Genomic DNA, 27,998 nt, shown 5'->3' with positions numbered 1-27,998 from the left:
TAAGGGAATTTTGGGTGACCTAACATTTAAAATCAAAATTATAAGCTTTTAGCCTATGCTTGCCTTTATGGCCCTGTTACTTATTTAGTCCCAAAATTACCCATGATTGGCACAAACTTGGCATGCTACCATTCTACAGTTCAAAACTGCAGCTGCTGGAAATGGGGCTGTTTGCACAGAGGAAGCGAACTGCCCATAATTTTGCAATTTCCTGCTTGTATATTACGAGCTTTATCACAGATTGTGTCCCATATCTGTGCCTTGGCAGGTAGGAGTGTGAGATTGGAATAACTCTGGTTGCTAGGAGCTGATGTTATAAAAGTGGTTGAAAGGACTTCTTATTCCATCATCACAACCCAATTAAGCTTTCTAATACTTCCGAGAAATCGTCCTTGGTTTCTCTGTATATCAGATAAATCTCTGGCCTTCAGACAAGAATCACTGTGATTAAATGATGCTTTTACCTATGAGAGACAAAATACACACAGCTATATTTTTGCACCTACTTGCCATTGCTTTTCTGTGAAGTCCGTTGCTCTCTTAAATACTCTGTGAAAAACACCAATCACTTGTTTTAAAATTTTAAAAGTAAAATGGTTATAAAAATAGTAACACAAATTAGAGCAATAAGAATTTGGACAATCAGAGTTAGGACAATAAAAGAATACAAAAGCAAAGAATACCAACGTTTGGATGCTTTCCTCAAAAAAAGCGTGGCTCGCTAAAAAGGATTAACCCTTAAAAGCAATAGCCTGTTGGATATTCATATATCTCATACATGATGCATACATTCCTTTCAAACTAGGGATTTCTCTGGTTATTGTCAGCTTTCCTCCATAATCCTGTTGGTACCCCAACGATGAGAAGGAGGTGGAATAAAGTTTGTCTTTTCCGATAAGGAGGCCTCTTGGGGATTTTGGTGTCTTGTTGCTGTTATCCCTGTGCAACCAATTTCTAGAGCTAGTTAGAAAAAGTATCTTACATTGTATAGCTTTTATTTTAATATTATGTTATAGCCTAAAACTATATTTAACACACTACTGAAAATGATTAATACAAGGCTTTAACATAACATATAATATTAATTTTAATATCTGCAGAAAAGCGAATCATGAAATATGCATTTTTCACATCCTCTATGTCTCTAGAAACACATATTTAAAAAAGAAAAGGATATAAAACAAAATTAATGGAGTCAGTCTTTTGGGTTGATTGGCGTTTGCAAAGCCAGAGGGAGGTGCTGGAGCAGTGCACAGCTGGCACAGGTACCTCAGGCTGCATCACGAGGACTCCCAGCCACAGGGCTCAGGATGGGCAAGGACCTCTTGCAGCTAACACCAGCTCACTGGAGCAGTGCACACAAGCTGCCTCGCAGCATTATTCTCTTCCTCTTTACCCACCCCCTTGTTGTTGTTCCTGAGGAAATTGTTCTTGAATTACAATTTGTGGCTGCTTGAAATCTAAGGGCAGTAAGAAAATAGCAACAAACAATGTGCTAAAGCATTGTGTCTGTGCTATTGTGCTTTGTTTCATTTTTAGTCATTCTCTGATTCTTTGAATGTTTTTAATGTTCTACACATTAATAACAGGACAAATTCCTGCCAAGCAGCATCATGCTTGGCATGACTTGTGTCATAGAGAGTGCATTATTGTAAGTTCTGTGAGGAGCAGCTGAACTGGGGGGCTCTAACCTGGGTGCACTCAAGTAAAAGACTGGTTTGGCCACAGCAATATTTTCTGAGTTAGATTTCATCTGCCAGTCTCATTTCACATGTGTGAATCCAAGTCATCTTGAACAACACTAACTGCCTGCTCTGAGTAGTGCTTTTCCTTTGTGGAATATATTTCAGCTTCTTTTTTCCCACTGTAATTGACTGAACAGTTTCTTGCTCTCCTCACCTGACTCTGCTCCCCAGAGAAGGGCTGCAGGATGCTCTCTTTGCCTTTAGACCACCATTACAGCAAAAACAGGGGGAAAAAATCTCGCCATCCCTTCAACAAGAGGGAGAAAGCAAAAAGATAGATGTTACATTTACTGGCTCATAAAATGATGTGACTATTCAATTAAAGTACCCAGTCTTTCTCTTGTGGGGAAGTGCATTTAAGCACATTTTTTTTTCTGAAAAAAGGAGTCATGTTCCACAGGTATCAACAGGAAATCTCAATTCATACCAAAAAACTGAGCCAACTTCTCTTCTTGTCTTCCAAATAAAAAGACATCAAAAACCCCTAAACTTTTCTGTGTAGGCCTGGAAACTGAAAGTCAGTTTAGGTTAGCTCCTGATACATGGCACTAATGATTTTCTGCCTTTAGTTATATATTGATTTAATCTCAGAATCATCAGTGAGATTACAAACCTAAGTCATAGTTCTTTGTCTGTGAAACAGATGAGTGTAAGAACAAAAGGCAAAGCCCAAGCAGTATTTGCTTTTGCTTGGGTGGGTTGGTTATGGATGTGAAAACAGCCTTAAAAAGGCTTTTCCAAGCCCCTGAGGATAATGTCAAATTGGGAAGACTTGGCGTTGGTTTTAAGAATTATTTTTAGCCCGGCTCAGCTCACAGTCTGTTTCAGAACACACTCCCATGTGTGTTTTTCTGTGAACAACTGAGGAAGGGGCATGGGGAGTGTGGGGTGAGAGTGAGCAGTGAGAATAGAGGCTGTGTGCCAGTGTCATCTCAGGGCCTTCCCACCTCACCTGGGCACATCAGAGAGGAATTCTGAAAATTTATTTGTCCCAAATAAGATGTTGAAATGAGGGGCTGACTTCACCGATTTCACAGTGCTTTCCAATCAGAGCACATATGCTGGAGCAAGAAATACAGACCCATTAAAGAAATGCCAATACCTTTTCATATTGATTTAGATGCAGGAGAAGGAAAGGCAAAAACCAATAAGGGTAGTTCAGTCAGATCATCCTGCATGCATGGAACACGTCTGAGAGGTAAATAAATAATGTTATTGATAATTTTACATTTGTTTTCTCATAGTGTTTTGTTTTACAGGTCTTTTTGACTAATTCAAAAGCTTTCTTTCATCCTCTCTTTTAATTAAGTGAAAGAATGCCTGTTTTGGTTCTCTCCTGTAATAAAATAATGGAAAACTTACTGGCAAGACAAGATTGCTACTAATGCTGGTTTTTGCTTACACATTTGACTGTATAATAAAAGAAGAGAAAGATTATTCTCTATCTGCCCCTTTTTATCAATCAGAAAAGAGGAACTAAACTCTCAGAACTCCATCTCAGAATAATTGTTATGATTTCCTGGTATTTAGAAAAAACATAATATTGCTATGTTAGTAAATTGGCATTTGCCTGTGTACACTATGTTTTGGAGTAGTAAACAGATAAATATTTCAGGAGGTTTTGTGAAATATATATTTCATAAATTTCAAAAAATTATTTCAGTTTCTATATGCAAATTTTAAAAGACATTTGCACAAAAACACTGCTGGTCCAAAATGATCGAGTTACTGGCATTAAATAATATTTCCCATTTACTTTTCATGTTTAATCTCGGCCAGCAACACAAAAGCCAATTAAAGTGTTCATGCTTTATTTCTGCAGATTTTACTTTTAAGGAACTGGAGAGAGATGTAAATTATTAGACGAGAAGTGTGTGTCAAGAGCTAATGCATACAGATGAAAAATTTCCTCATAACAGGAGGCTGTATCTTAACATTTCTTTTCCAACAACCATACACTTTTTATTTCTGCCCATTGAGCACTCTCTTTTTATTCACTGATTTTCAGAGACCCCAGCAATATTTAAAAGAGCCCTTACTTCCCATGGAATTTTGTTCAAGACAAATGACCTCTTGATGATATTTTTCAACATGGAGGGAATATATCAGATTTGTCAGGGTTTAAAAACAAGTTATATTCCAATATGATTCTTGAAATAGAGCTGCTGGAAAAAAAACTTTTCCCATGAGTAGCAGGTAGATGTTTTCAGGCATTACACAGACACCTAGAAGTTTTCAGGGACATCAGATCACTGCAGCAGAAATCTCCATGAACCAAGCCACCAGTGTGGCTGGCTTTTGGGTTTTTCTGGTCTGTGGGAGTCTGAATCAGGGGATTCTAACATATTCTATTAGAGAGCAGTGACTTAGTGTGGGTTTAGAAAAGGTGAAGGGTGAAACCTAGACTCTCATGGACTCTAATTAAAAAGCATGGATGATTTCTATACTTTCAAATTCCTTTTTCAGTAGTACAACAGTTAGAAATGGTTTATATTAAGAAATGAATATTCTATTGTTGAATACTTAATTCACAAATGACTATCTTTCTTTCTGGCATTTGAAGTTAATGTTCTCACATGGAAAAGAAGCTGGCTTTGCCTCTGGGAATGCAGCCATATTATACTGCCTTTATCCATGCAAACACAAGTGGCTGGGGAAGTTGCATCATGTTGGGGTTTTTATTTTGCTGTTTCTTTTTACCTTTGGTCAACTGGATCCCCCAGCAAATGGCTTTGCTGTTGTGAGTGACCCTCCTCCCTTTGTCTGCCCAGGTCTCCAGGGCCCAGGAGAGATGGAATAGTTCCTGTGTGCTCACAGATCCCGTGTGAACTGTGCACTTCTAGATGAATCCCTGCTCACAGAGCTGCCACTCCAGCTGTCTGCTTGGTGGATGGGAGAAATAACTGCTGGTCCTACATTTAATGGGATGAGATCACTGAATTTGGTTTTGCATTTCTTCCTTCCTGAGTGGGAGTTGCCTTGGCAGAAAGAGTTTGAGCTGTGCCTTTAGAGACTCTGTCCCCAGAGTGGCCAAGTGACTGTGTTTGAAATCCTGTGGGGTCTTGGGCAGTATGAAGTCTTAGGAAGTGTCTCACACAAAAACCACTGAAAGATTTTTCTGTGTTGGTAAAGTGCAGTGATCCATCCCCAGGTGCTGTCCACGAGGCACAGTGGAGTGGAGTGATCAGCAAAAGCAGTTGTTTGTGCAAACTGTCTGATTTTCTGCACCATGATTTGGTTTGAAATGTCTGTGTACTTTGGCTGCTTAACCTTTTCCTGCCTAATGGAAAACACCTCAAAGTCCTTCTCCCTGTACTGAAGAACAGCCTGTCAATTACATGAATGCATTAATGGCAACAAAAGCAGGGCCTGTCAATTACTAGGAGCATTAATTATTACATTAATAATGATGTTGTTTAAATTGTTCTAAAGGCATATTGGACATTGAAATTCATTACTTTCATTACTTTAATTTCAGGTTTCAGCCATGTGTGCTAATTGAATTATATATATTTTGGCATAGCAGAATTCCCTTTATGTTTCCCTTCCACCTAGTTCTCATATCTGTCTTTCCTGAAAAGAATTAAATGCTGCCATTAAGGACAATCCTTTGGAGCTGAATATTAAAATATGTATTACACTGCAAACTGGACTGCACAGTGACGGAAAAAATCTAATTTTTTCATATTGCAATTTTGAAACTCTGCATACCTTTCCCCTAGTGCCTTGCATACTTCACATCTTCTGTTGGTTTTTTTTTGTTGTTGTTTTTTTTCCTCCCATTGTGGAACATCTAATTAAATAATAAATTAAAATACATTCTTATTTCTCTTTTCCTTTTTTCTATTCTTATGTTTATTTTTGTAACTTCTTCTTTGGAAATTTTGCTTTCTTTTTACAGTAATTTATTTTAAATAGCACCTGTAAGTGTGTAATATATGGTCCATATACATATATATATATATAAAGGAGGCCACTGACATTACAGAAATTTTGTGTTATGTATGAAACCTGTAAATACCTTTTTCCCTCAGTTAATGAACTACACAATTAGGAAAAGAGGTTTAGAATGCATTTAAAGTTTCAGTAAGTGAAAACAACTTCTAATCTGAAAAAGTCCTTTTCTTCTCCTCAAAGATTCTGTTTTACAAAGAATTCTTTACCATCCCTATTTCCCATTTTATCTAAATACATCTTAAACACCAAGAAGCATTTAAAAGTTAAACCACCTGCTAGAGCAGGTTTCTGTCTTTCCAGCCAACATACCAAGAGGTGTCTAAAGAAGCCTGGTCATTAGGAAATACTGTATCTTTCTCAGATGCTTTCTCTGGCCAGAGATTTTCATAGCACAGCAGGTGAGACTGAGACTTTTTGCTTAAAAAAAATAAAAATAAAAGCAGTCGTTCCAAAATAACAAATATCCAACAGCTTTAAAATGCAGTTGTGGTGGCAGCGATTTGGGTAAAATTCACTGTTTTACTTGTGGCTTCGTTTAATTTCAAGTCATTGATGCTGTATTTTACTTCCTATTCTGCAAAATATTGCTGACAGTCTTTTATAGGGAATTGGTATGGGTAAATGGATTCAAAATTGTTTGCTAGGAAAACCTATAGAGAATCAGAAAATAAATACCTCTGTAAGCAGAACTGTATTCTGAAAAATGAATCCTGAGTAGCTGGACTGATAAAGATGCATTTGCTGCTACTTTAACTGTATTTAGAGGAAAGAATTGAATCATTCTTTGAAGAAGATTATTCTGTTCTATCTGAAGAAAAACTCTCATACTGTCTTGGGTACTATTGAAGAGAACATTCAATCCATACTGTTTGGAAGCTGAAAGGTGGTTAAAAAGAAACCTTAAACAGGATGCTCTTTCCTATAGATATGATTTGATTTTTTCTTGGAAGATCTACACCTACATTCAGTCAAGAATTTCTGTCTACTCACAGTAAAATGAGGGTTTTAGTGACATTCCTACCTTAGGAATTGTTTTCTGGGTGTTTGGAGCTTAAAAGCTTGTTTGGCAGAGTTTCTTATAAAGCAACTTCCATGAGTCATTAAAGGGCATTCTTGCAATAATCCTTTGAAAAGGGGAAACCTTTCTGGGGTCTGCACATCTCCAATTCCCAGAGGGGGAGGTTGGTCCCAAGCAGATGTATTGGGGCCCACCCAGCCTGTGAACTCACTGGTGGCCTGTTGGACATAATGCAAATTCATAGCAAGTATTTAAAAATATTTGAAATATTTTTTTAAGCTGTGGCAACTATTAAAAAATAAAAGAGGAGGGTAAGGGAACAGCAAAAGAAATACTTTCTACAAGAAAGTGTCATATAATTTATTTATAATTTTATTTAAAATTCTTATCTCCACAGTAGATTTTGACTGTGAATGCATGCTGAATTTTTCACTCTACATTCACATTTCCTTTCCTTTTTCATTTTGTTTGGTTGGTTGGTTTTTTAAGAGAGAAAAAAACAACTGGTGTTTTTATTTTCGGAGCCATAATGTGCTTGAATTCTTATTCTGAGCAGGCTAGATTTGTTGAAGGAGAAAATGAGTAGTTCAGGTCTTTGAGCTGTGACTGCTTTATATCCCATGTGTTTTTTCACCCATTTTTGCTTCTTTATTAGCACCTTTCACTGCTGTCAGCTCAAACAGATTGAAAAGTAATGGTGAGGTCCAGCTGCTAAGTTAATGCCGACAGAAAACAAAATCATTTTGGAATAGACAACTAAATTCTTCTGCAATCTGATTCAGTCTTCTAGCATGGGGGACATCGTTTCTGCTCAGTTCAAGCTGAACTCTGTGGTCTGAATACGAAATACTGGAACAAGTCAGGCTTTGAAGAATCAGCTCACTCCTCAGTTAAGCTACATCACCCCGTTGTTTGTATTTACAGCTTTTAAATCAGCTCCCACCAAAACTGTTGGGGAAAGAAAGCTTCACAAGGTTCCAAACAACAGCAAAGAGACTTGAGTAAATTAAGCAAGGTGCATGCAATAATTGGATGCCATGCACTGCGTATGATCAGCCACTGCAGTTTTTTTTCCTTGTTGTCAGTCCTTTGATCCTTTGCCTGACATCAGACAATGGAGTAACAGATACAGAAAACGAGGTAGCTGGAGCAAAGAGGAATGAGCTGACAAATCAAACACCGTATCAAACAAACTGCCCAAAAACCAACAAATCAATGTGTGACTGCTTAATCTATCTCACTGAGAATTTGGGACTGAGTAGGTCCTGTGGGAATGGTTAGTTTTTTCCTTCCTCTGTTTTTTTACACTATTTTTCTGATCCTTTTTCTCATTTGAAGGGCTTGTTTTGTTTTGTTTCTAAGGAGGAAAGGACGCTCCTCATTAAAACTTCACTGGCTAACAAGGAGTAGTGTTGCCAGGTCACTGTGACTGTCCCTCACCCACAGGAGAGAATGTCTGGGTCGTCCTTATCCTCTGCAAGACTGTAAGAGCAATCATTTATGGGCTCCCACACTTGCCATAGGACAACATATCCTTTTATGAGAGCCCTAAAAAGGCAGCTCTGTGTAAGCACTTGGGCATCAGTACTGGCTCCTGACTTTTAAGTCTTGGCTCTGGCTGCAGCCACTGCACAAACACCATGAGAATTGCTGTGTTCTGCTCCAACCTGAGAGTGAATGTGTCCAGAAGAAGGCAGGACCTTAGATATTTTGACAATGCTCTCCTTTATGCAAAGTCATTTAAAGAAATTTGAACGTGTCAGAATTAGAAAATGTCATGTAGGGAAGAAGCACTGAACTGTATTTCAGTTTTTGGGTCTAGGACAACCCTAAGGAATTCTGCAGACAAGCTAAGAAATTTCACAGAGCAACATAATTCATTTCACCTTTAATCATCCTGTTGTCACTGCAAGTTTAAACATCCAACAAAAATAACTGTTTAAGAAATATAATGGCTGTAACACTGATTTTTATGATCAAGCTAGATATTTCTTTAAGAGTATCTTAAAGAAAAGTCATTGTCTGAATAATGATGTTGTAAAACTGGAGATGTAGCTCTAATGTTTGTTGTGCCCCAGCAATTTCCAACCTGAATATGCTGAAGTTTGCAGGAAAAAAACTAAAGTTTCTTTTTCTGAAGTAAAACGTAAAATTTGAGTGTCTCTTCTGTGGACAGAATTTTTAACCTGACAGATTTTGCAGACCAGATGCTGTTGTCTGTAGTACCTGCACGGCACTTTTGTCTATAAAATTCTTTTCAGAGTGTCCTGAGCATTTCATGTCAAGAGACTTGTGGTGCTCCCCAAGGAGAGAGAGAGCTCTGGGTGGGGTATTGAGGTTCTGTGGGGCCTGCCCAGAAAGCCTGTTATCTCATTCAGGACAAAGCCTTGCCATCTGCCCCCAGGTAACCTCTTGATGCAGTGGTGGCAAAGGGCCACCTTATATTCAGGATGTGCAAGGTCTTCCCTTGTGCCTCACATACCCCTCTGGTTGCTGAAGTTATCAAAGTTAAGAGAAAATACATATGTATGTATAGGAACTTCTAGTTCCAAAAATGTGTCTTTAACCAGGAAATCCTGATGGGTGTAGATTAAACTGTGCAGCTTCTGCCATGGTGCATTTCTGAGAGTTTTGCAGGCTCTGACTATTGAAAATCTTGCTGCTTTGTTTTCTTTAAAACAAAGTGATGGCTCAGAGATAAGCTGGACTCGTGCTGTGTTGCCTAGTTCCACTACCAAAGATGCACTTAAACCTGGTGTTCAGCCTAGGTGAGGTAAGACTGGCACCATAAACTGCAAATTTCTTAATTTCCATGATGTTTTGACAAGTCTGCTTTAGTCACTTCTCTCTTTGCTATCAGTCTCTTACAGTGTCTTGCTGGAGTCAAACCTGACTCTGTCTGACCCTCTTAAACCTGTCTTGGTGTGGATTTCCACAGATTAATTACTCCTATGTTACAAGAATAATCCTAGATTAGAATAATAATCCCTTTTATCACTGGCAGTTTATATACAGACACGAACGGGACGGGGCTCCTGTGACAAGCATCTTGAGCTATTTATTTTTCAGCATCAGTCTCATTACATGATTATGACAATGGAGAGATGCTAACAGCTCGCTGTTCAGGCAGCAGGCCAAAGAAACTCAATGTTACAACATACCATAAAGCCATCTTAGCTAATTACACAGAGCAAAAGCATACTGACAATAGTTCTATCCAATCACCTTAAGCACCTGTAGCTTTGTTAAAACAATGGTGACCTGTTCTTGAAGACAATGGCTCGTTTATAAGAGACAAAGCACAGAGCACTATTCATACTTAACCTTCTAAATATTTACTTAAAATGAACTTTTTGCAACTTAGAAAGCCAAACTACACAGCTCTATTGTTCTCCCATGTCTTCACCACTGCTTAGATATTCTTTGTGCTGTTTCAGCACTTCACAATTCTGCTGTATCTGAGGCCTGTCTTTTTACCACCTTCCTAAAACTCTCTGATTTTATGGATTTCCACACCTTCTGGTCACTGGCCATGCTGGGTCTGTCCTCTGTGGCAGGGACACCCCCCCCTGTTGCCCCCTGCCCTGCTCTCTATCAACCCCTGCTACAACTGACCCCTCTGTTCTGGGGACAGGGACTTCTCTGTCCCCTGGGGTTTGGTTCTGGGAGGTTCATTGGCCCTGGCTGGAAACAGCAATCTCATTGAAAACCTCTTCACTGTTCATCCACAGGCCCCTCCCGTGTTTCTTTGCAAGGCTTGCTTTCATCATTGTTTAGTTTCTTGTTTTGCATCATCCAGTACCATTATTTCTGATGCAATTTCATGCCTCACAGAATGATTTTAAAAGAGATGGAGGGAGGAACTTGTAACACTCAGTTGAAAAATGTCCCAAATGTAAAACATCAGCAGCATTTTCAGTATACAAACCAGAAAGCCTCACTGAATTGTGGAACATATATATTTTAAAAGCTGTATATTTTTACAGAAGTGAGTTGAAAACGCATCAGAATAATTGCCACCAGACTAGTCTCCACCTTAAGCCTGGTTTCTCATTCTACTGATGGTGCCCTTCAGTAGAAGAAATCAAACGTGTGAGAGTCATTGCAACCACATACTTTTGATACTCTAACAAAACAGACTGGCTGGTGGCAGTGACCTCTCAGAACTTCTACTCTGGAGAGCAAGGCATTAATGGAATAATGAATATTGATTTTTCTAGCTCTTTCCAGTGTTTTATATGTTCTGTCATCAGTTTTGTGGAAACTTTGTTCTTGTGATTTTGAATTAGTGCTTTCACTGTTTCAAATCTAGTATCAACTGAAGAATTTCTGGTTATTTTTGTTTGTTTTTCTTTATCATCAGAGCAAAGGGATCTCTCACTCCTGGATAGCACAATCTGTCAAACATCCTCCCAAAGGTACTGTCAGAGTAGCAATGTGGTTGTGTTTTCATATAATCCTTTCCACATCTGCATTTTACTTCCATTTGCAGGCTAAGAGAATGTAATTCAGGGCAGATGCCCTGGATACTGTGTAAAAACCCCTGTTTCTTCCTCTGTCATGGCCAATAGAATCACTTTCTCGGTGTGATTGTATCCATGTGTCCTTGATTTATAGGTGACAGTCCTAGCAACTGGTAGCAGTAAAAATAACTTTTAAATTATGCTTTTGAGATCTCCAGTGAATTTACAGACTCTTGCACATTTTTTTACACATAAAGTAGATATGCGCTATTGAAACAATTAATGTTGGTGTGTTGTTCACAGTGGAAAAATGCATTAATGGTCTGAAATTCCCCCCTAAAATGCCTCATTTGCAGCTGTCATTGGGTATTATTGTGCTTATTTTGTTCCTTTCCAGCTGTAAAAACAGACAACACTTTCCTGAAGTCAGTGGAACAATGCTGTGAATAAAGTCAGATGAGAGAGATCTAGTTCATCACTAGAACCAAGAAAAAGATCATGATCAGTTCTATTACGTGACTGCCTTCTACCCAGAATGTAAAACCTCCACAAAAATAAAAAGAGAAAAAAAGAGGGGAGAGAAAGGAATCTCTGAAATGACTGTCTGGAGCAGAGCACAATGGTGTAAGCAGCTTTGGCACCCCAGGCTTCGCACATTTGCTCCACTGTGGAAAGGAAACCAGAGGAAACCATTTTAAAAGACCAAGCAAGCCTGGCACATGATTAAAGTAGTCACTCCTTGCTGTCACTGCCTCTCCTGATGTGCAGGGGCACGTAGCCAAAGTTGGTCTCCTTTTGAGCCTGGAAGTTTCTATATGTTTGGGTTTCACTGATATTTTCCACACACGCTCTTCTCAGGAATTCCCTGAATTCCAGAGAAGAGAAGGAGCTGCTGCTCCACCTGAAATTGGCCAAGTATGTTCCTTTCAGACTTTATCACACACACTTGTACCAGTGCCACAGCTGGGAAGCTTTTCTTACCCCATCTGCAGAATGTGGTTTGTAGATGCAAAAGTTGGCACACTCGGTAATTTGAAAATTGCAACTTGTGAAAAATGAGAAGTGCTTTAATAACTTTCCTTTCATTATCATCTAATTTATCAAACCTGTAATATTCAAAATTCTTCAAGGGTTCCTCAGCTGCATAGCTCTGTGCAATTATGGCTGTTTAAGTAGTTCTAATCTGCCAAGTGAGCTGTCATTGTATCTGATAAATAATTTTGACAGCGTTGATTGTGGAGCAACACTGGGAGGATGATGAGGGTCATTGCTGGGGTTTTGCCAGTTGAGGCTGCTTATTTTTCATTAACCACAGAACTGGTGTTAGTGTGTTTTCAGAATGTTTGAAGAACTTCATTCAGGTGAGATTTACCTGCTTGAGAGCATCCTGTTTCTCTGTGCTCCTGGTCCCCAAGAGAGCACCCTGCCCAGAGAGCCATGGCAGGAAACAAGCAGATGTGCAAGTGGGCAATTTTTGGTCCTGAATCCCAGTTGTTCCCAGGTGTTTGCTGGGGTTCTGTGAGATGGCCCCCATCACTCATGGTGTGCAGCTCTGCCCTGCAGACAAGAGCCTTGGCACAAGCATGGCTAAATCCCTGTGTTATTTCATTTCCAGGAGCTCTTAAAGCAGTGCTTTGTCACTCTGTTTTATTATTTCCTTTGTGCTCAGTTTGCAAAAAAATCACAAGCTTTTTTTAACTGTTACATATATAAACCAAGTCTTACTGAGACAAAACATTCTAAGTATGTAATGAGAATAAAGACTCGTTGGGCTCTCCCTGACAGCTGTTTGATCCCTCTGTGTTCAGAATATGCCCTTGAAGCCACTTGCACAATTCTGTTACTTAACTCAAATATCATCATGACAGGCAGCCTGGTCTTTAGGCTTTGTGATCACCTGCCATTTCCAGTGAATCCCCGAGGATCAGCATTTACTCAACACATCTGGAAATAAGGTTTGCAGTAAACAAGGCTCTGATGCTGTGGCAGGAGAATGATGATGATCCTGGTGGCTTGGTGTGAGTTGTGTGCTGCAGGGCTGAGAGGAGAGGATACTCTCAGGGGCATTTGTGTCCTCAGAGCAAGCAGGGGTGACTTGGAGTGAAATAACCCAGTACAGGTAACACTGCCATTATTGATCATTCCTGGAAGACAGCTCTGCACCATATTCACTGAGAGAAAATACCACTTTAAAATTAAAGCAGAGTGTTCAGTAATACATGGAATAAAAGCCAGAAGAGAAGCTGTGTTCAGTAAATGCCTTGACAAGCAGTTACTCAGTTCCTCCTTCCAAAAACACATTTGTCACCCAAAATTTCAGGTTTGTAAATGGCTGTTTTAAAAACTGTGTTGACACAGCACTTGCTTCCCAGGGCTAGAGCTGAGCATTCATGAGGCAGTTCTGCCACAGCCATATTTTGTTTGACCACTTGTGAAGGTATAAATGCAAATGCCACTCAGTGTTGTTGAGTGGTAAATACAAAACTGGCTTTGGATTAACTATACCTACCTCTTGATAAAATACATCTGTTTCCTGCTAGATATATTCAAATTAATATTACAATTTACTTCAGAAACTGCAAATATAATTTGTCTCTTTACATTGTTGAGGAACAGTTAAACATAAACTACATAGATATTTATTTTCACTTTCGGAATTGCTGGAATGATTTATTATTGTGGAACTTGCATGGTGTTACTTTTTTATTGCTTTATATTGCACATTTGTTTTTAATAGTTGCATCCTTCATTCTGTTAATTTCAGGTTAAAAAATAAATTGCAACTGAAGTTCAGCCATAGCTCCTAAAGCATAAAAAATAAGCTTTGGTCTTCACTTTCTAGACTGAGAGTGGGGGTAGAATACAGACTAAATAGAAAAATAATCTCTCAGCAAGAACTGTGCTGGATATTATCCGTAACAGCTGCTGGTAACTGTGAGATCTGTGTTCATTTTTGTACTACAACCTTTAGTTTTATTGCACTTCGGTTACCCAAGGTTAATTTAGACTTTAAACAACCATGGATTTCACCAGCACTCAGGAAGGGGTTGCCTTTTGCCACTGATAGCAATGCAAAATTTGTAAATAATCAGTAAGATCCTGTACTTTTAACTTCAGCTCTGTTTTCAGTTAGTCTCTTTTTTTTTTTTTTAATGTGGCGTCTCATTAGCTTAAAAATTTGATATACAACTGTCCTTGGAAGTTTGCATTATAAAACATTAAAAAAGCTTGCTGTGCAAAGACTTATGCCTATGCTTAAATCCAGACCTCTCAAAACTCCTGCAGCAGCCCTAACTCATAGAGATGCAAGATATCCCAAAAGAAATAAAGACTTTAAGTAATTTAAAGGAATAGATCGTGAATCCACAAATATTTCAATATAGAGGTGAAACTGAAATATGTATCCACAACATGGTTTGTTTCACATTGGATTCCACTGAATTCAGCGTTTTTGTCCTTCCCTGAGGACTTCAGTTTTGCACTTGCAGCAGGAACTTACTCAGAGGCTGATCTGAGGCAAAAAGTGAGGGAACAACAACCCTGGTACATCCCCAGACACTGAAATGTCTGCAAGACCACGGATGCTTTAAGGACAATAGATCTTGCATTTAGGAAATCCTAAAAGGCCAAATTCACACAAAGTTGGAACTAAATCTGATGGTGAAGTCCCAGCCCCACTGCAGTGCTCCCTGTTTTCAGGAATGGCAATCCCAAGCTCCCACATGTGTGAAGAAGCCAGGAAGGACTTTTTTTTCTAAAAGTCACAAGCACCTCTCAAACTAACACAGCCAGAAGTGGGCAGCAAACTTGGAGCAGGAGTCAAAGAAAAAGAACAAAGTCATTAAACATTTATAGTGGAGCTGGCATAAATATGGGTTATCAAAAATGTAATTGCACTGAAATAGAAGCATTTTGTGGATTCTGTGATGTTTTGAGGTTTCTGTCATTACTGCAGTGCAGAGCGGGGTTTTGAGAGGACTGGACTGAGAGTCTGACCTTTCTCTGAAAACTATTTTGACACAGCTCGCTTTCATGAAAAGTTTCAAATAGTCTTTTATTTCACGTTGGCGAAAAAAGCTAACACCATCTTCAAAGCTGCTGAACAACACGATTTCCATCCTCTGTGGAACCCCTGCTCAAGAGGGCAAGAAATAAGAGAAGATCTAAGAGATACAGCAAATAAATAGGGGTTTCCAGTGGGCTAGATGAAAAAAAGCACAAGCACCAGCATGCTGAGCTCACTGTGGTTTTGAATTTACAGTTTAGAAAGCAAAGCTCTTTGCACTGCTGGATAATTTATATGGAAGAGTGACACGGGCAGTGTCTTGGTGATCCTCTGGCCAGCCCTCCCCTCCTGGCCTGTGCCAAGTGTGGCTGCCCCCATCCGCCCCTCAGGCCTGTCTGGATGGCAGCAGAGTGTCGCATTTCCTTTGAGGGTTCCCGAGCAGACCATTTAAATAAAATGTAACACCCCAGCAGAGCAGCAATGCCCAACTCCCCAAGGCAGCACGGCTGCTCTGTGCAGCTGCTGATGGGAACCCCGAGGCCAGGGAGCCAGAACCAAGGAGACGAGGGCAGCCACCGTGAAAGCTCTCAAGAGGGTTCAATCTCTGAGAGATTCTGAAGTGACAAAATTGGAACAGACGAACAGCAACTTAAAAACAGGGGAGGGCACTAGGGGAGGATAGCCAAGAGTAGAACAGCAGGGGAGGAACACAGGCAGGGATCAGGTTCCAGGTAACCAATAGGGTTATCTAGAACATAGACAGGGATCAGGTTCTAGGTGACCAATAGGGTTATCTAGAACATGGGAGTGGATCAGGTTCTAGGTGACCAATAGGGTTATCTAGAACACAGGCAGGGATCGGGTTCTAGGTGACCAATGAGGTTATCTAGAACATGGATATTCTAGGTGACCAATGCGGCTATCTAGAACATGGGAGTGGATCAGGTTCTAGGTGACCAATAGGGTTATCTAGAACACAGACAGGGACCATGTTCTAGGTAACCAATGAGGTTATCTAGAACATGACCAATAGGGTTATCTAGAACACAGACAGGGATCAGGTTCTAGGTAACCAATGAGGTTATCTAGAACATGACCAATAGGGTTATCTAGAACATAGGCAGGGATCAGTCCGAACATAGGCAGGGATCAGGTTCTAGGTGACCAATAGGGTTATCTAGAACATAGGCAGGGATCAGGTTCTAGGTGACCAATAGGGTTATCTAGAACATGGGAGGGGATCAGGCTTGGCACACCAATGGAACTCCAAGAGAAGGGTGATGGACAAGGAAGGTTCTAGAGAAAGGGGTGGGGTTACAGCTGATGAACAAGGGAAGAGGGCAGTACTTCCAGGATTGGCAGGGAAGGGTCTGGAAATCAGGGAGGGGCAAGGGAGATTGACATGGGGGGCTGGCATAAGTGTGGGCAGAAAATACTAGTAAACAACTTCAGGGCAATGCCATTGAGGAAACTGAACAGGGTGCATGGAACAAGCCACTACAAACTCACAGTAAGGAACACCTTGAGGTTACAACAAAAAAACAATCTACCACAGATAAGATATCCCAGTCTAAAATCCTAGAAGGGACAGAGCCTCTGTTTTTACAATGGAGATGTTAATAGTTGTCCTGTATCTTTAGGCTCAACACAGCTACAGTTTGTATATCCTTTATAGTTATTTTCATGCCAGTGAGAGTATAAAAACCTTAATTTAAGTTTCCATATAGGAAAAGTTACTTTATTCTGCTACGGACCGTCCCATTCCATGAAAGAGCCATGTTTGCAATCAGTCTGATATTTACTGGAGCACAATCCCCCTGCCATTATAAATATTGTGTCATGGGGCTGTGCTTCTGGAATTGTTTTGGTGGCTGGAGTCCCATCTGAAGCATGGAATATATCAGCATCTCTTCAAGCTGGCAGTTCTGCATTGAAAAACAAGGATCTTATTAAACTCCGAGTAGGAATTAGTTACTGTCTCAGAAAAAGCTGGGATTTTGCACTGTTTAACCATTTGTGGCACTGTTAGGAGAATGAAAAGCTGGGAATAAGGAGCAACATGTACAGTAGGGGTTGCCCACGGGCAGCTGAAATACTGAGATAGTCAGCTCACACAGCTCAGGTTCTCAGACCTCCCATGTGTCAGACACTGAGCCTTAGCAGGTGAAGGCAGCTCTGCCCAAAGCTGTGCTGGGGAGTCTTGGATTCCTGTGTCTGAGGAACCATGCTCTCCTGAGCTGCCTGGGAGTGACACTACACTGCAAGCCTGTTCTGCACAGAAACACTGACATTTGCTGGCTGCCTGAACTCTGGCCAGTGGCTGGAGCTGTCTCCTGGAGTTCTGGGCTGGTGACCTTGCACTTAAAAGCAGCACAGTATGAAAAGGCACTGACACTGCTCTTCATAAAGGTGTAGTAGGAAACATTAAACTCAATAGAACAAAAGCGGAGGAGACTGTGAGGCTCAGAGGAATAGGATGAACTGAATATATTTTGTTAGAAATAGAAGAAGCAATTTCAAGTGACCAAACAAATTAGAGTACATCTGATCTTTCAGGAAGACGTGAATTTACTTTTTCTTTTGATGAATTTTGTTATCTTCACTACGTGATTCCATTCTGATAAAAAGCCAGATGCCATAATGTTGCTTTTCATTTGAGATGATGCTTTTTAGCCAAAGTATTTGTGTCCAAAGTAACTTACCGTGTCTAGAGATCCAATCCAAATTATGACTTTACATCAGGAGCTGAGTATTTCAGATTGTTTGAAGACAGGCAAGTGGAAGTAAAGACAAATGAAAAAAGCCATGATCAGGAGGAACCATATGGTACTCTTGTAACAATTAAACTCAGTGCTCTTCTTTGCTGCATGTCTGCGGGATGCACAGACTAATCCCTTGTGTCCAGGCTCCATGCCAAGATTAAATTAATGTTCCCAAATTTTTTATTTAATCTGCCTCTGGGAGGAGAGGCCACAGCAGAGTAAATAGCTGAGTGAAAAACTGAGGATGTGTGAGCACTTTATCCCTTTCCTAGCCTCTCACTCAATGCCTTGCCTTTCTTGTGTGTTTTCACGGGCAAAAGGTAGAAGGGTCCTGAAACACCTAATACATCTCTGAAATTTTACTCTGTGTGTTATCAAGAGTTTAGGAGCCACTGAAAAGATCCATACTTTCCCTTTGAACTCATTTCATAGGCTGCCAATGCCATGCAAGCTCCACAATTATTCAAAGGTCTAATATTGGAATTATTTTACAGTTGTTATTTTTGAAGGACAGCCCTAGCTCCTAGTACTTGGCTCTCCTCTGGTTTGCATGGTTGAGTCTGCTGTTTAAATTATGTGCTACCAATGCCAAAGTTCCTGATATAGCTCTCTAGTTAGAGCTAACTCATGCCTTTGATTCAAAAGAAATGGAAAAACTGATTGATCATTCACTGTGTGCTTTAAATTAGCTAACTATGCCCCAAAATAATGCCTTTAAAATTATTCGGGGAAATAATCACTTAATAAATTCAACATTTTCCAAGCTGCTTTATCTCAAAAATTGTCTGCCTTGATATAAGGCCCTAGGGAAAGTAGTTTAATTAAAAAGTAAGGTTTTCTGTCAATCTACTGAGTCCTCTGCAGACTAAACAGCTGCTGATTTTCTACTCTGAGTGTGACATGGTGATGTTCATTTTCTTATTTATCTCTGTGTATCTCACAATGGAGCCAAATCTAGCAGGTCATGTCGGAGCACCTAGCCTACTGAAGGAAATATTTGCCTTAGGTTTGCCTGTTGGACTGTAGGAATTCTGTAAGCAATATATATTCACTAACCAAGATTCCTAATTCTAGGTCTCTATTTAATTTGAAAGTCTTACACCATAGCTACTTTCACATATTTTATTAGCATTTGTTCTTTAACTGCTCAGTAATACTTAGTGGCAGGAAATTATTGCAACCATTGTAATAATCTTTATCATTTTATGTACAGATACCTCTAGGTCGCTCTTTTAAAAATAGGTTCACCTTTTTTTTTTTAAGTATATACACACTAAATTGGGTCAGGGCCTCATAAGGCAAGTTATCTCCTATTTTTCCATGTGTAGACTTACTAATCTAGAGGAGAAATAGCTTTGTGACCCACCTTTCAGGCACGAAGGTGGAATTAGGGCAGTGGGACCATCTGGGCCTCTGTGTTTCCTGGGAGTGTCTGAAGCAAAGTGCTTTTTGATCTGCTGCAGCAGCAAAGCTGCAGCCACAACTGCAAAAATCGCAGCCTTAAGTGAGCACCACCCAAAGAATGCAGGTAATGTGTGTGAAGACAAGGATATAGAGGTGTTTGTGATTGTTATTGACACCTGTACAAAGGAGAGCAGAAAATGACCCAGCTGGGAACTGTGTAATTCACAGCTTCACTTGGCTCCTGGAGGGTAAAGGTCCTTTTATTAATGTGCTTTTTGCACAGGCTTAACTACACGGTTGCTGGATTAATTTTTCAAATTGTTCATTATAATTTGGCATTGTAAAAACAGCCAAAGGAAATATTTCTCAGTGATGCCCATGTAACTGTTAGAGACACCGTGCTGTGCCCTGCAGGACTGTAACTAAATGGGACAGCAGTTCCTCAGTGCTGAGTGTGTGGCTGTGTGGCACTGGAGGCATTCCTAAATCCATGGTATACTTCCAAACATGAGACTTGAGGCTGACAAAGCCTTCCATTGGTGCAGTGGGCATGGAGCTCCACACATTTGATTAGGAAACTGTACTTTTTTGCTACTGTTCTTAAAATCACACTTTCTTCCTTTTTTGACTCTCTTGAATCTGGCAGATTTTAGAAAGAATAAAAGATTAGGAAATGTTTCAAATTGTTTGCAATAGAGTGTTAATTTGGTAAGGGTTTGATTGATGGGAGGGAGGAAAGAAAATATTTTATATTTCTATGCTTTTAAAGTAGAGGGTGTTTGCAAAAGGCACAAGCAGTAATTAATTAAGCACATCTTTATATGCACAAACATTTATCTCCTTGTTACTTATTTTTCTAATCCACCTCAATGTTTATTGCAGTTTTCAAGTAAACATCTGTCAGTTCTCCTTCATTTGAGGTGGAGCACAGACCTGAGTGGGACGTGTTGTGCATCTCAGCTGTTAGGGGTTCCAACAGAGCAGTGTGGTCAGATACCTCACTAAAATCACAGTTTGTCCAGAAAAATCAAATTTTTTAGGCAACATTTATGTAAGCAAAATTGTAGAGTAAGGAAATTTATTGTGGAGCCAGGAGGAGACCCAGATATCACTGCTGCTTTTATGCTGCCCACAGAAGTGTCTTTACCCTGAGCAGCTGGTCCCTGCTTCAGCAGAACGATGAAGTCTGGTTCATTTGGTGTGAGCTTATGGCACCGATGAATTACCTGAAGTGCCAGTGCAGTTTTACCCTCTTCCAGTTTCAAATCCATGGAACAGGAAGTGTAGCAGTGGATTTATGCTCTTTCTTTGCAGACCGTGTTGCCAATAAAATTAGATATGAGGAAATAATAATTTTTGGTATTAAAGCATGAATACTTCCCTCTGTTCATGATTTCAGTATTGCTTCCTGGAATTTAGTATTGCAGTGTGAGTTTAATAGCATTGACTTAAATGAGCTGGAAAAGCATATGCAGTACTTACTACCTTATTTTTTTTCCCTGTCCTTACAGATATTTTACATCTCTAATTATTATTTTCCCTCATTTTCCAAAACAACTGCCCTTTCTTCCTTCAAAACATAACCTGCATTCTGTAATTATTTAAACAGTAGCAACAGCCTGTGATAGAAAAACTTGTCAAAGCTGTAAACCTTCCCAGTGGCACGGAGACACTCAAAAGGTCACCAGTTCTGCACTGCAGGAGGTGTTTGCAGGATTCCAGCAGAGAAACTTCTATACAACTGTTATTGTGGAAGGCTGGATTATCATAAAACCAGAGAAACAGCAACCCCTAAAAAAAGTTATTGGAAAATCTGACAGTGACAGCAGGTCGTGGGTCAGTGCTATATTTCTGAGAAAACAGCAAACTGAGCATTGTCCCAGTGGGTACATATTTGCAGGTGGCCATCAAAGTGCCAGGAGAAATCTTTGCTGATAAGTTTTCCAAGAACAGCATGCCTGTGTTTGTATTTCCATCTGCATGTAAAGCCTTAAAGATTCAAATTTGATTCATACTGAGAGTACTTCAGTTTTGTTGACAAACTTTTAGTTAGAACAGGAGGAAAGTCATGCTGCAAGCAAATCCACACGTGATATGAAATTCTTGGAAGCCTGCTGGTGGCATGCAGTGTGTGGAGATTCTTCTTTTGAGGTGGCAGTCATATACCTCTGTTAGGACCTGGTGGATCCGTGGAGCTGAATTAGGTTCTTGAAGGACACACCTGAGGAAACAGCAGTGTTATTGTCATTCATGTGCAAAGCTTTGGAGGTCACTGTAATACCTTGATCATGGCATTTCTGTCTGTTCTTTGCATCAAAACTTGACATGCATCTGTCCTGAACAGGGGTTTTGTCTCCTTCAAGGTGGGAGTGGATTTGCCATGGGATCCTGGGACTTTTGATTCTCAGGCACTTTGGGATCTTCCAGGGTCTCTGTGCCTACCTAAGGAAGTATCAAACTGCAGCCTTAATTTTAAATAAAGGATTGTCTATATAGATTTGAATATTGGAGGAAAACCCACATGGAAGTGTAATAAAAGTCTAGAGAGTAATAACATTAGAACAGGATGTGAATGTAAATGAGTAATTTTGTCAGCAGCAAACTAATGAAGCCTGGTTTCCCAGAGATTTGAGCTTCATGTTTGATTTACTGCTACCTAAAAGGTACAAGATAGAATTGAAGCTTTTCTTCTTGTTAAGCTTTTGGAACACTTTTGTGTGCTCTCTTTGCTGTTTAGTGAGATGTGACCTCTTTGTCACCCCTATGCTTTTTCTGTAGCATCTCTGTATTGTGGAGCTGAATCATTTCATAGCACTTGAGGGAAACAATTCATCTCTTTAAAACATAGTTGAAGTTAACAGATGGTTTCAGGAACAAATCCATGTGTGTAGTCACACATCCAGACGTGTCCTGGACGCAGCAGTGCAATCTCCATTCCGTAAGGAGTCACGAGTTTGCCTGAGCATGCATTTGTCACTGAGGCTGGGAAAATTATTGAGTCCTACCTGTAAAATTATTGAGTCCAGCAGTGACCCAGCAGTTCCAAGCCACCACTAACCCATGTCCCTGAGTGCCACATTTACGTGTCTTTTGAATCCCTCCGGGGCGGTGATGCCACTGCTGCCCTGAGCACTCTGTGCCAGTGCCTGACCCATACTTCTTGTGGAAACATTTCTTTCCTAGCATCTAATCTAAACCTCCCCTGGTGCAACTTGAGCTATTTACTCACCCTTGGAGAAGAGACCCCATCCCACGAGAGCCTCCTCTCAGAGAGCAGTGAGGTCTCCCCAGAGCCTCCATTTCTGCAGGCTGAGCCCCCCTCCAGCTCCCTCAGCTGCTCCTCGCCAGCCTGGTGCTCCAGCCCTTCCCCAGCTCAGTTCCCTGGACTCACTGCAGCCCCTCGGGGTCTTTCTTGCAGTGAGGGACCCAGAACTGGGCATGGGATTTGGTGTGTGGCTGCCCCAGTGCTGACTACAGGGGGACAAGCGCTGGTCCTGGTGGCCACGCCGGTCCAGGCCAGATGCCATCGGCCTTTCGGGCCACCTGGGCACACCTGGCTCATCTTCAGCCACTGCTGACCAGCACCTGCAGGTCCTGTTCTGTCAGGAATCGTCTGCCACTGTGCCCCAGCCTGGAGCACTGCAGGCTTGGGTTGGCCCAGCTTGGCCTTGCTGAACCTCAGCCAGCCCAGCTGATTCCTGATTCGCATACAGCTTGAGCCTTTCTTAACTATTGATGCCAGTGATGGAATGTCAGAGATCCCAGCTTTCCATCTGAAGTCTTCGGTATTCTTGGTGTAGTTAAGGCTGAGGAAGTAGAAAGGGAGTTGTGAAAAGCCAAATAATCCTCAGTGTTTCTTAATAACTTCTGAAATTGATTTCCAGTGAATGAGGCTGTGTAGTTATTAAAGGAGTAACATTGGGGATTATTATTTTACTGCAAGAAGCATGAATCTGATGTTTCATATTAAAGAGAGTAATTTGTAATACAATTTTATTGATCAAGGCTTATAATCACTAAATCTTGCATGCAAATGTGACTGAATTTGAAACATTGTCTTTATCAATTTCCAAACAGTGGATACATTTGTTGGTTATGTTTCAGTAAGTATGAGCCATCAGTAGCTTTTTTTTCATGCTATTTAAATTTTTACAGAGGAAATAATATCCTTATTACCCCTGGAGTAACATATGGATCTACCAAGGCTTTAAAACTTAAAAGAATGTAAACTTCAAAATTAATAGGTGTTCATGGTTAATGATAGTCTGAATGATTTGAAGAAAAAACATGTCCAGAGTTTAGTTAAAACATGTATTAAAGTGAAACTCTCAGCAGATTTCAGCCCTGTAACCAGAGGGGTTTATGGGAAGCTACTGGGAGCCCTCAGAGTGTGCCTCCTGGCCTGGGAGAAGAGAAATTTTCCCTCTGCCTTGGCAATTGCTATAGGATTTCATGAATGTGCTTCTACATTTACAAGGTGTCACCGGCTTATCCTTTTTGTAGCAATTCGGTGCTACCACCATTTCTATGATCAGAAAATCCTATACCCACCTGCTCACAAACCCATTCAAATGAAATGAAGAACAAAACACAGAATTTTGCTGGGTTGCCTGTTGGGAGAAAAACAATGTCCCAGTTTGCACCCTCATTATTTCAGCCTTGCAGAGGGGAAGGGAAGAAGATGGTGCAAAGGTCCTGCAACTTCAGTAGTGAGTCTGAGTAGGAGAGAAATCCTGCCTCCCTTTCCTCCAGTGATTTACAAACCCATAAATACCCCAGTAAGATAAGCTTGGCACAGTTCCCATTGGCATCATGTATGTCTGGTGCAAGGATTGACTGACATGGACTCCACTTAGGCCAGCAAAGCAAAGACATTTATTACACAGTTTACCAGAATTTATAGGTCACTACATTCTTACAAAATTTTCCACTTTGACCCCTTTGTCCCGGTCCCCTTTAGAAACACAATCTTGTGAATGTTCTTGTGCTAGTAATGTCCTTTGTTATCTCTTTTGCCATAAAGTCCTTTTTGCATCTCTGCTCAGCAGAGTGGCCAGTGTCAGAGGGTCAGTGACCTGACATGATGTCTTCACTTCTGTTCTTACTCCAGTTTATACTCTCCCTTGGCTTTCACTGTACCGGGGCCAAAAGGTCTGCGATGCTACCCAGCTCAGCTTCTGTAGCTGTCTGATCTCTGACAGTCTGGGGTTAGCTCAACTGGCTTAAAATAAAGCCCTGTAGCTCTATTTAATAATGAGAAATAGTATCTGTCACATTTTAAAGACATTGTTTGTAATGTTTAATAAGAGAATTTCTATATATCTGTCAACGTCTTTGTGTCTGGCAGTGGACCTTACTTAATATTCTGCTTTGTTACAGCTCTTACAACTCTGTTATAATTTCCATTTGCATTATAGCCATAAAGACACCTTTTTAAAAAGGTCATGATCCTATAGATTTAAATTGTTCAACAGTGTTAGTTCATTTCGTTGGAAACAGCAGTAGAGCCCTTCTTTTGAAAAAAAAAAATCTTCCCCAATTTTTAACAACATTTCCAGTTGTTTTCAAATAAGCAGGTTTCTGTAGCCTCATTATGGAAGTGCAGGTGGGTTTTTTGTAGTGTGTTTACAATATCTCATCATATCCAGCCAGCTGTCATTATTTTATCTTTGGCAAATGGGAATATGGAGGCAAAATTAGAGTCATATTTAAAGCTGGAGTATCTTGCATAGGAGCAGGATACAGCGACTTCTGAAATATTTGAAGAGAACTAATTGGAACATGTGCTGCTTCTGCGATTGCTTTGCAATAGGGCACCGCCTTTGGAGAGGGAAAAATGATTAATATTTAGATTAGGGCTGACAGAATTTTATCTGCCCAGAGCTATTTCTGCTTTTTAAGAACTGTAGCTTGGACATCTGCAAATGCTGTCTTGTTTGCAATCAAACAGTGGATCAATAAAATAATAAACACAAACCACTGAAGTTAGGATTTTTGCTGACAGATTGTGCATCTGAGGAAAACTTTATTAAGGAACTATGAAGGCCAGTCTTTAAAGAACACAACAAACAGTATTGGCCATTAGATTTCTCATGTTTGCACTGGTTTATTTTGTTTTCAATTAAAATAAAACTGAAATCCACAATATCATTTTAGATGAACGTTTTGTTTTGAAGTTACAAGGAAATGCAGATCGTTTTTTTCAAAGGTTGTGTGTGACAGCAGTGGAATACAAACTCAGTGATCAGTGCCTGTGATTAAAGCTGAATAGGCTGCTTCCCTTCAGCCTGCTCTTCATCTTGTGCTTTGGCCCCTGTGCACAGTTTATTATCACTGTGCAGCCCGCTTGTATGGATGTGCAAGGTGTTAATCCTGTTGAAAATCTGATTCCCAGGCTAAAGTCCATTGCTTCTTCTGTAGCCCAAATATTTGAGCTTGCTGAGGGTGAACAGCAGAGAGCCTGGAGAAGAGCACAGCTTTGTCCTGGGAAACTCCACAGCCCTTTCACACCCCTGGAGGGAGAGGGGACAGCAGGAAAATGTCTAATGCTTAAAGTATGTTTTCAGTACCTCATAATTACAAAAACAACTGTGTGCTGATCCTTTAAAGGTATTCACAGGATTGATTGCAATTGTGAAGTGTGGGATTCGTCTGCCTAAATGTCAGTGGATGTAGCTGAGCAAAGCTTCAGCTCCTGTGGTCATAAAGGGAAACCAGTGTGATGATAGTTAGGAAATATTTTAAACTTCTGTGTTTATACCTCCATACCTAATCCCCACCCTCCCAGCACACATGCCCTTGCCATTTTTTATTTTTCACATGTTATAGGAATTATGAACTTCAGCACTTTAACAAAGTCACCGTCTGTTCTCTTTTGCAAAAATAAACAATCTATTGTAATAGAGCAACAGGAACCTAGCCTGAATTAGAGGTCATGGATTCAGAGTTAATTTAGAATTTGGCACTTGGCTCAGATATGATTGGCAAGGAGATTTTCAAAAGGTTGCAAGTGTAAATTGAACATAAATGGAAAAGGATTATATGAGTGGGAGATGGCTTTGAATCTATAATGCATGTCCCGAGACTGACTTGCTCATAAAAGAGCATGTGTTTAATGTGTCATAAAAATATTTTAGTCGTATTGATCCTTATATAAATATTTCATTTTTAAAGTTGGATTCTGGAGTATCTCGCATAGGAGCAGGATATAGAGACTGAACTAAAAATAAAATAAAATTAACTCAGTGTGCATATTCTTGCTATCATTAGGAAGGATAAAAAAAGGAACACCAGAAATTTGGTCTTTTTTCCCTTTCCAGTCTTCATATTCTCACAATATCCTTTATGCTGTCTTTTGTGACCAAATCAATTTTATTAGTCCTTGCTATATCATCTGTTCTGTTCTCTAGTGCTCCTCTGAGAGATGCTATGGATCTTTTATATCAGGAAACAGTTTGGAGGCAGAGCGAGCTGCTGCCAAGAAGGCACTCATGTATGAGAGTGAGAACGTGGGTGGGTAACTGAGATGTCCAAAAGGGACACTTTTCTGTGTGCCTTCATCTGCTTTTGATCCAAAGATGATGCATATCTGTAAATAAAGCAGGATGTATTTTGAATGTGCCCATGTTCTGCACCATTAGTTTTTCCACTGTCGGGAAACTCAACTGCAAGAATCTGCATATCTGCTACCACCTGGCAGCTCAAGTGGCTCAAGGAGTGACAGCAGTAATAAAAGGACCACCTATGAAGTATTATCTATTTTTCTTTTTGTTATTTCCTTTAAATAAGTACAGTCTCCGAATTTAGCTCAAATATAATTTAGCTCACCATTGCTGTTGGTACCATATGGAATGGCCTCTGGGGCTTTCAGAAACCATTCAGTACTGACAGGAAGAGGGAGGAGTGTGCCTCGAGCTGCACTCAGCACATCCCACTGCACAACACCTGCTTAATGGCCCTTTTGGATACACAATGACCTGGAGCCTGAATCTGAATTTCCCTCCTCTGGAAAAGCAGGTGAAATACAAATGAACTTTGCAGGTGTCTCTCTGGTGCATAAGACTGAGACCCACCCCCACCCCCTCACCCCCAGTTCTGATTGTTTTGTGCTGTTCCCCACAGGTGAAATTTGTGCTTTTAAAATCCATGGGCAAGAGATGCCCTTCGAGGCCGTTGTGCTGAACAAGACATCTGGAGAAGGTCGTCTTCGAGCAAAGAGTCCCATTGACTGTGAGCTGCAGAAGGAATACACATTCATCATCCAGGCCTATGACTGTGGATCAGGACCAGGTGGAACAAACTGGAAGAAATCTCACAAGTGAGTGAAAATGAGAAGAAATATTTTTTTGCTTTGGCATACATTTGCTCCACAGTCTATGTTATTTCAGGTAGAAAGCAAATAAAGATAAATCATAGTTGCAATATTCCACCCATTTTTTCATTCTTTTTTCCTAGTAGAAAATATATTCCTTTTTGTTTGCTTCAGTTAAAGCTTTGGACAGGATCCCCATTCAAGTGGATAAATGCATCTCAGTTTTGTTTTATATTTTCCATTCATGCTGTCATGTTGAATACATCCAGGTCATAGAAGCTGGCTTTCAGTTGATATTTGCAATTTTTAAATAGGTTTTCTCTCTGTTCATC

The 27,998-nt window shown here is 40.2% G+C and overlaps 1 protein-coding gene across 1 annotated transcript in view; it reads left to right on the top strand.

Moving 5' to 3' along the window:
- CLSTN2 (calsyntenin 2) overlaps nucleotides 1–27,998 on the top strand; it is a gene marked incomplete at both ends in the record, with an annotated part of 337,070 nt that overhangs the window by 228,013 nt on the left and 81,059 nt on the right. The window contains one exon of the mRNA XM_084212187.1: nucleotides 27,477–27,672. Within this exon, the coding sequence (XP_084068313.1) occupies nucleotides 27,477–27,672 (196 nt within the window). The remainder of the gene's footprint in view (nucleotides 1–27,476; nucleotides 27,673–27,998) is intronic.

This window comes from Fringilla coelebs (assembly GCF_963513975.1).
Source record: "Fringilla coelebs genome assembly, chromosome: 10".
In the NCBI taxonomy this organism is placed as follows: Eukaryota; Metazoa; Chordata; class Aves; order Passeriformes; family Fringillidae; genus Fringilla; species Fringilla coelebs.
Note: the sequence above shows the minus strand (reverse complement) of the source record. Positions and strands in the feature narration are given on the sequence as shown.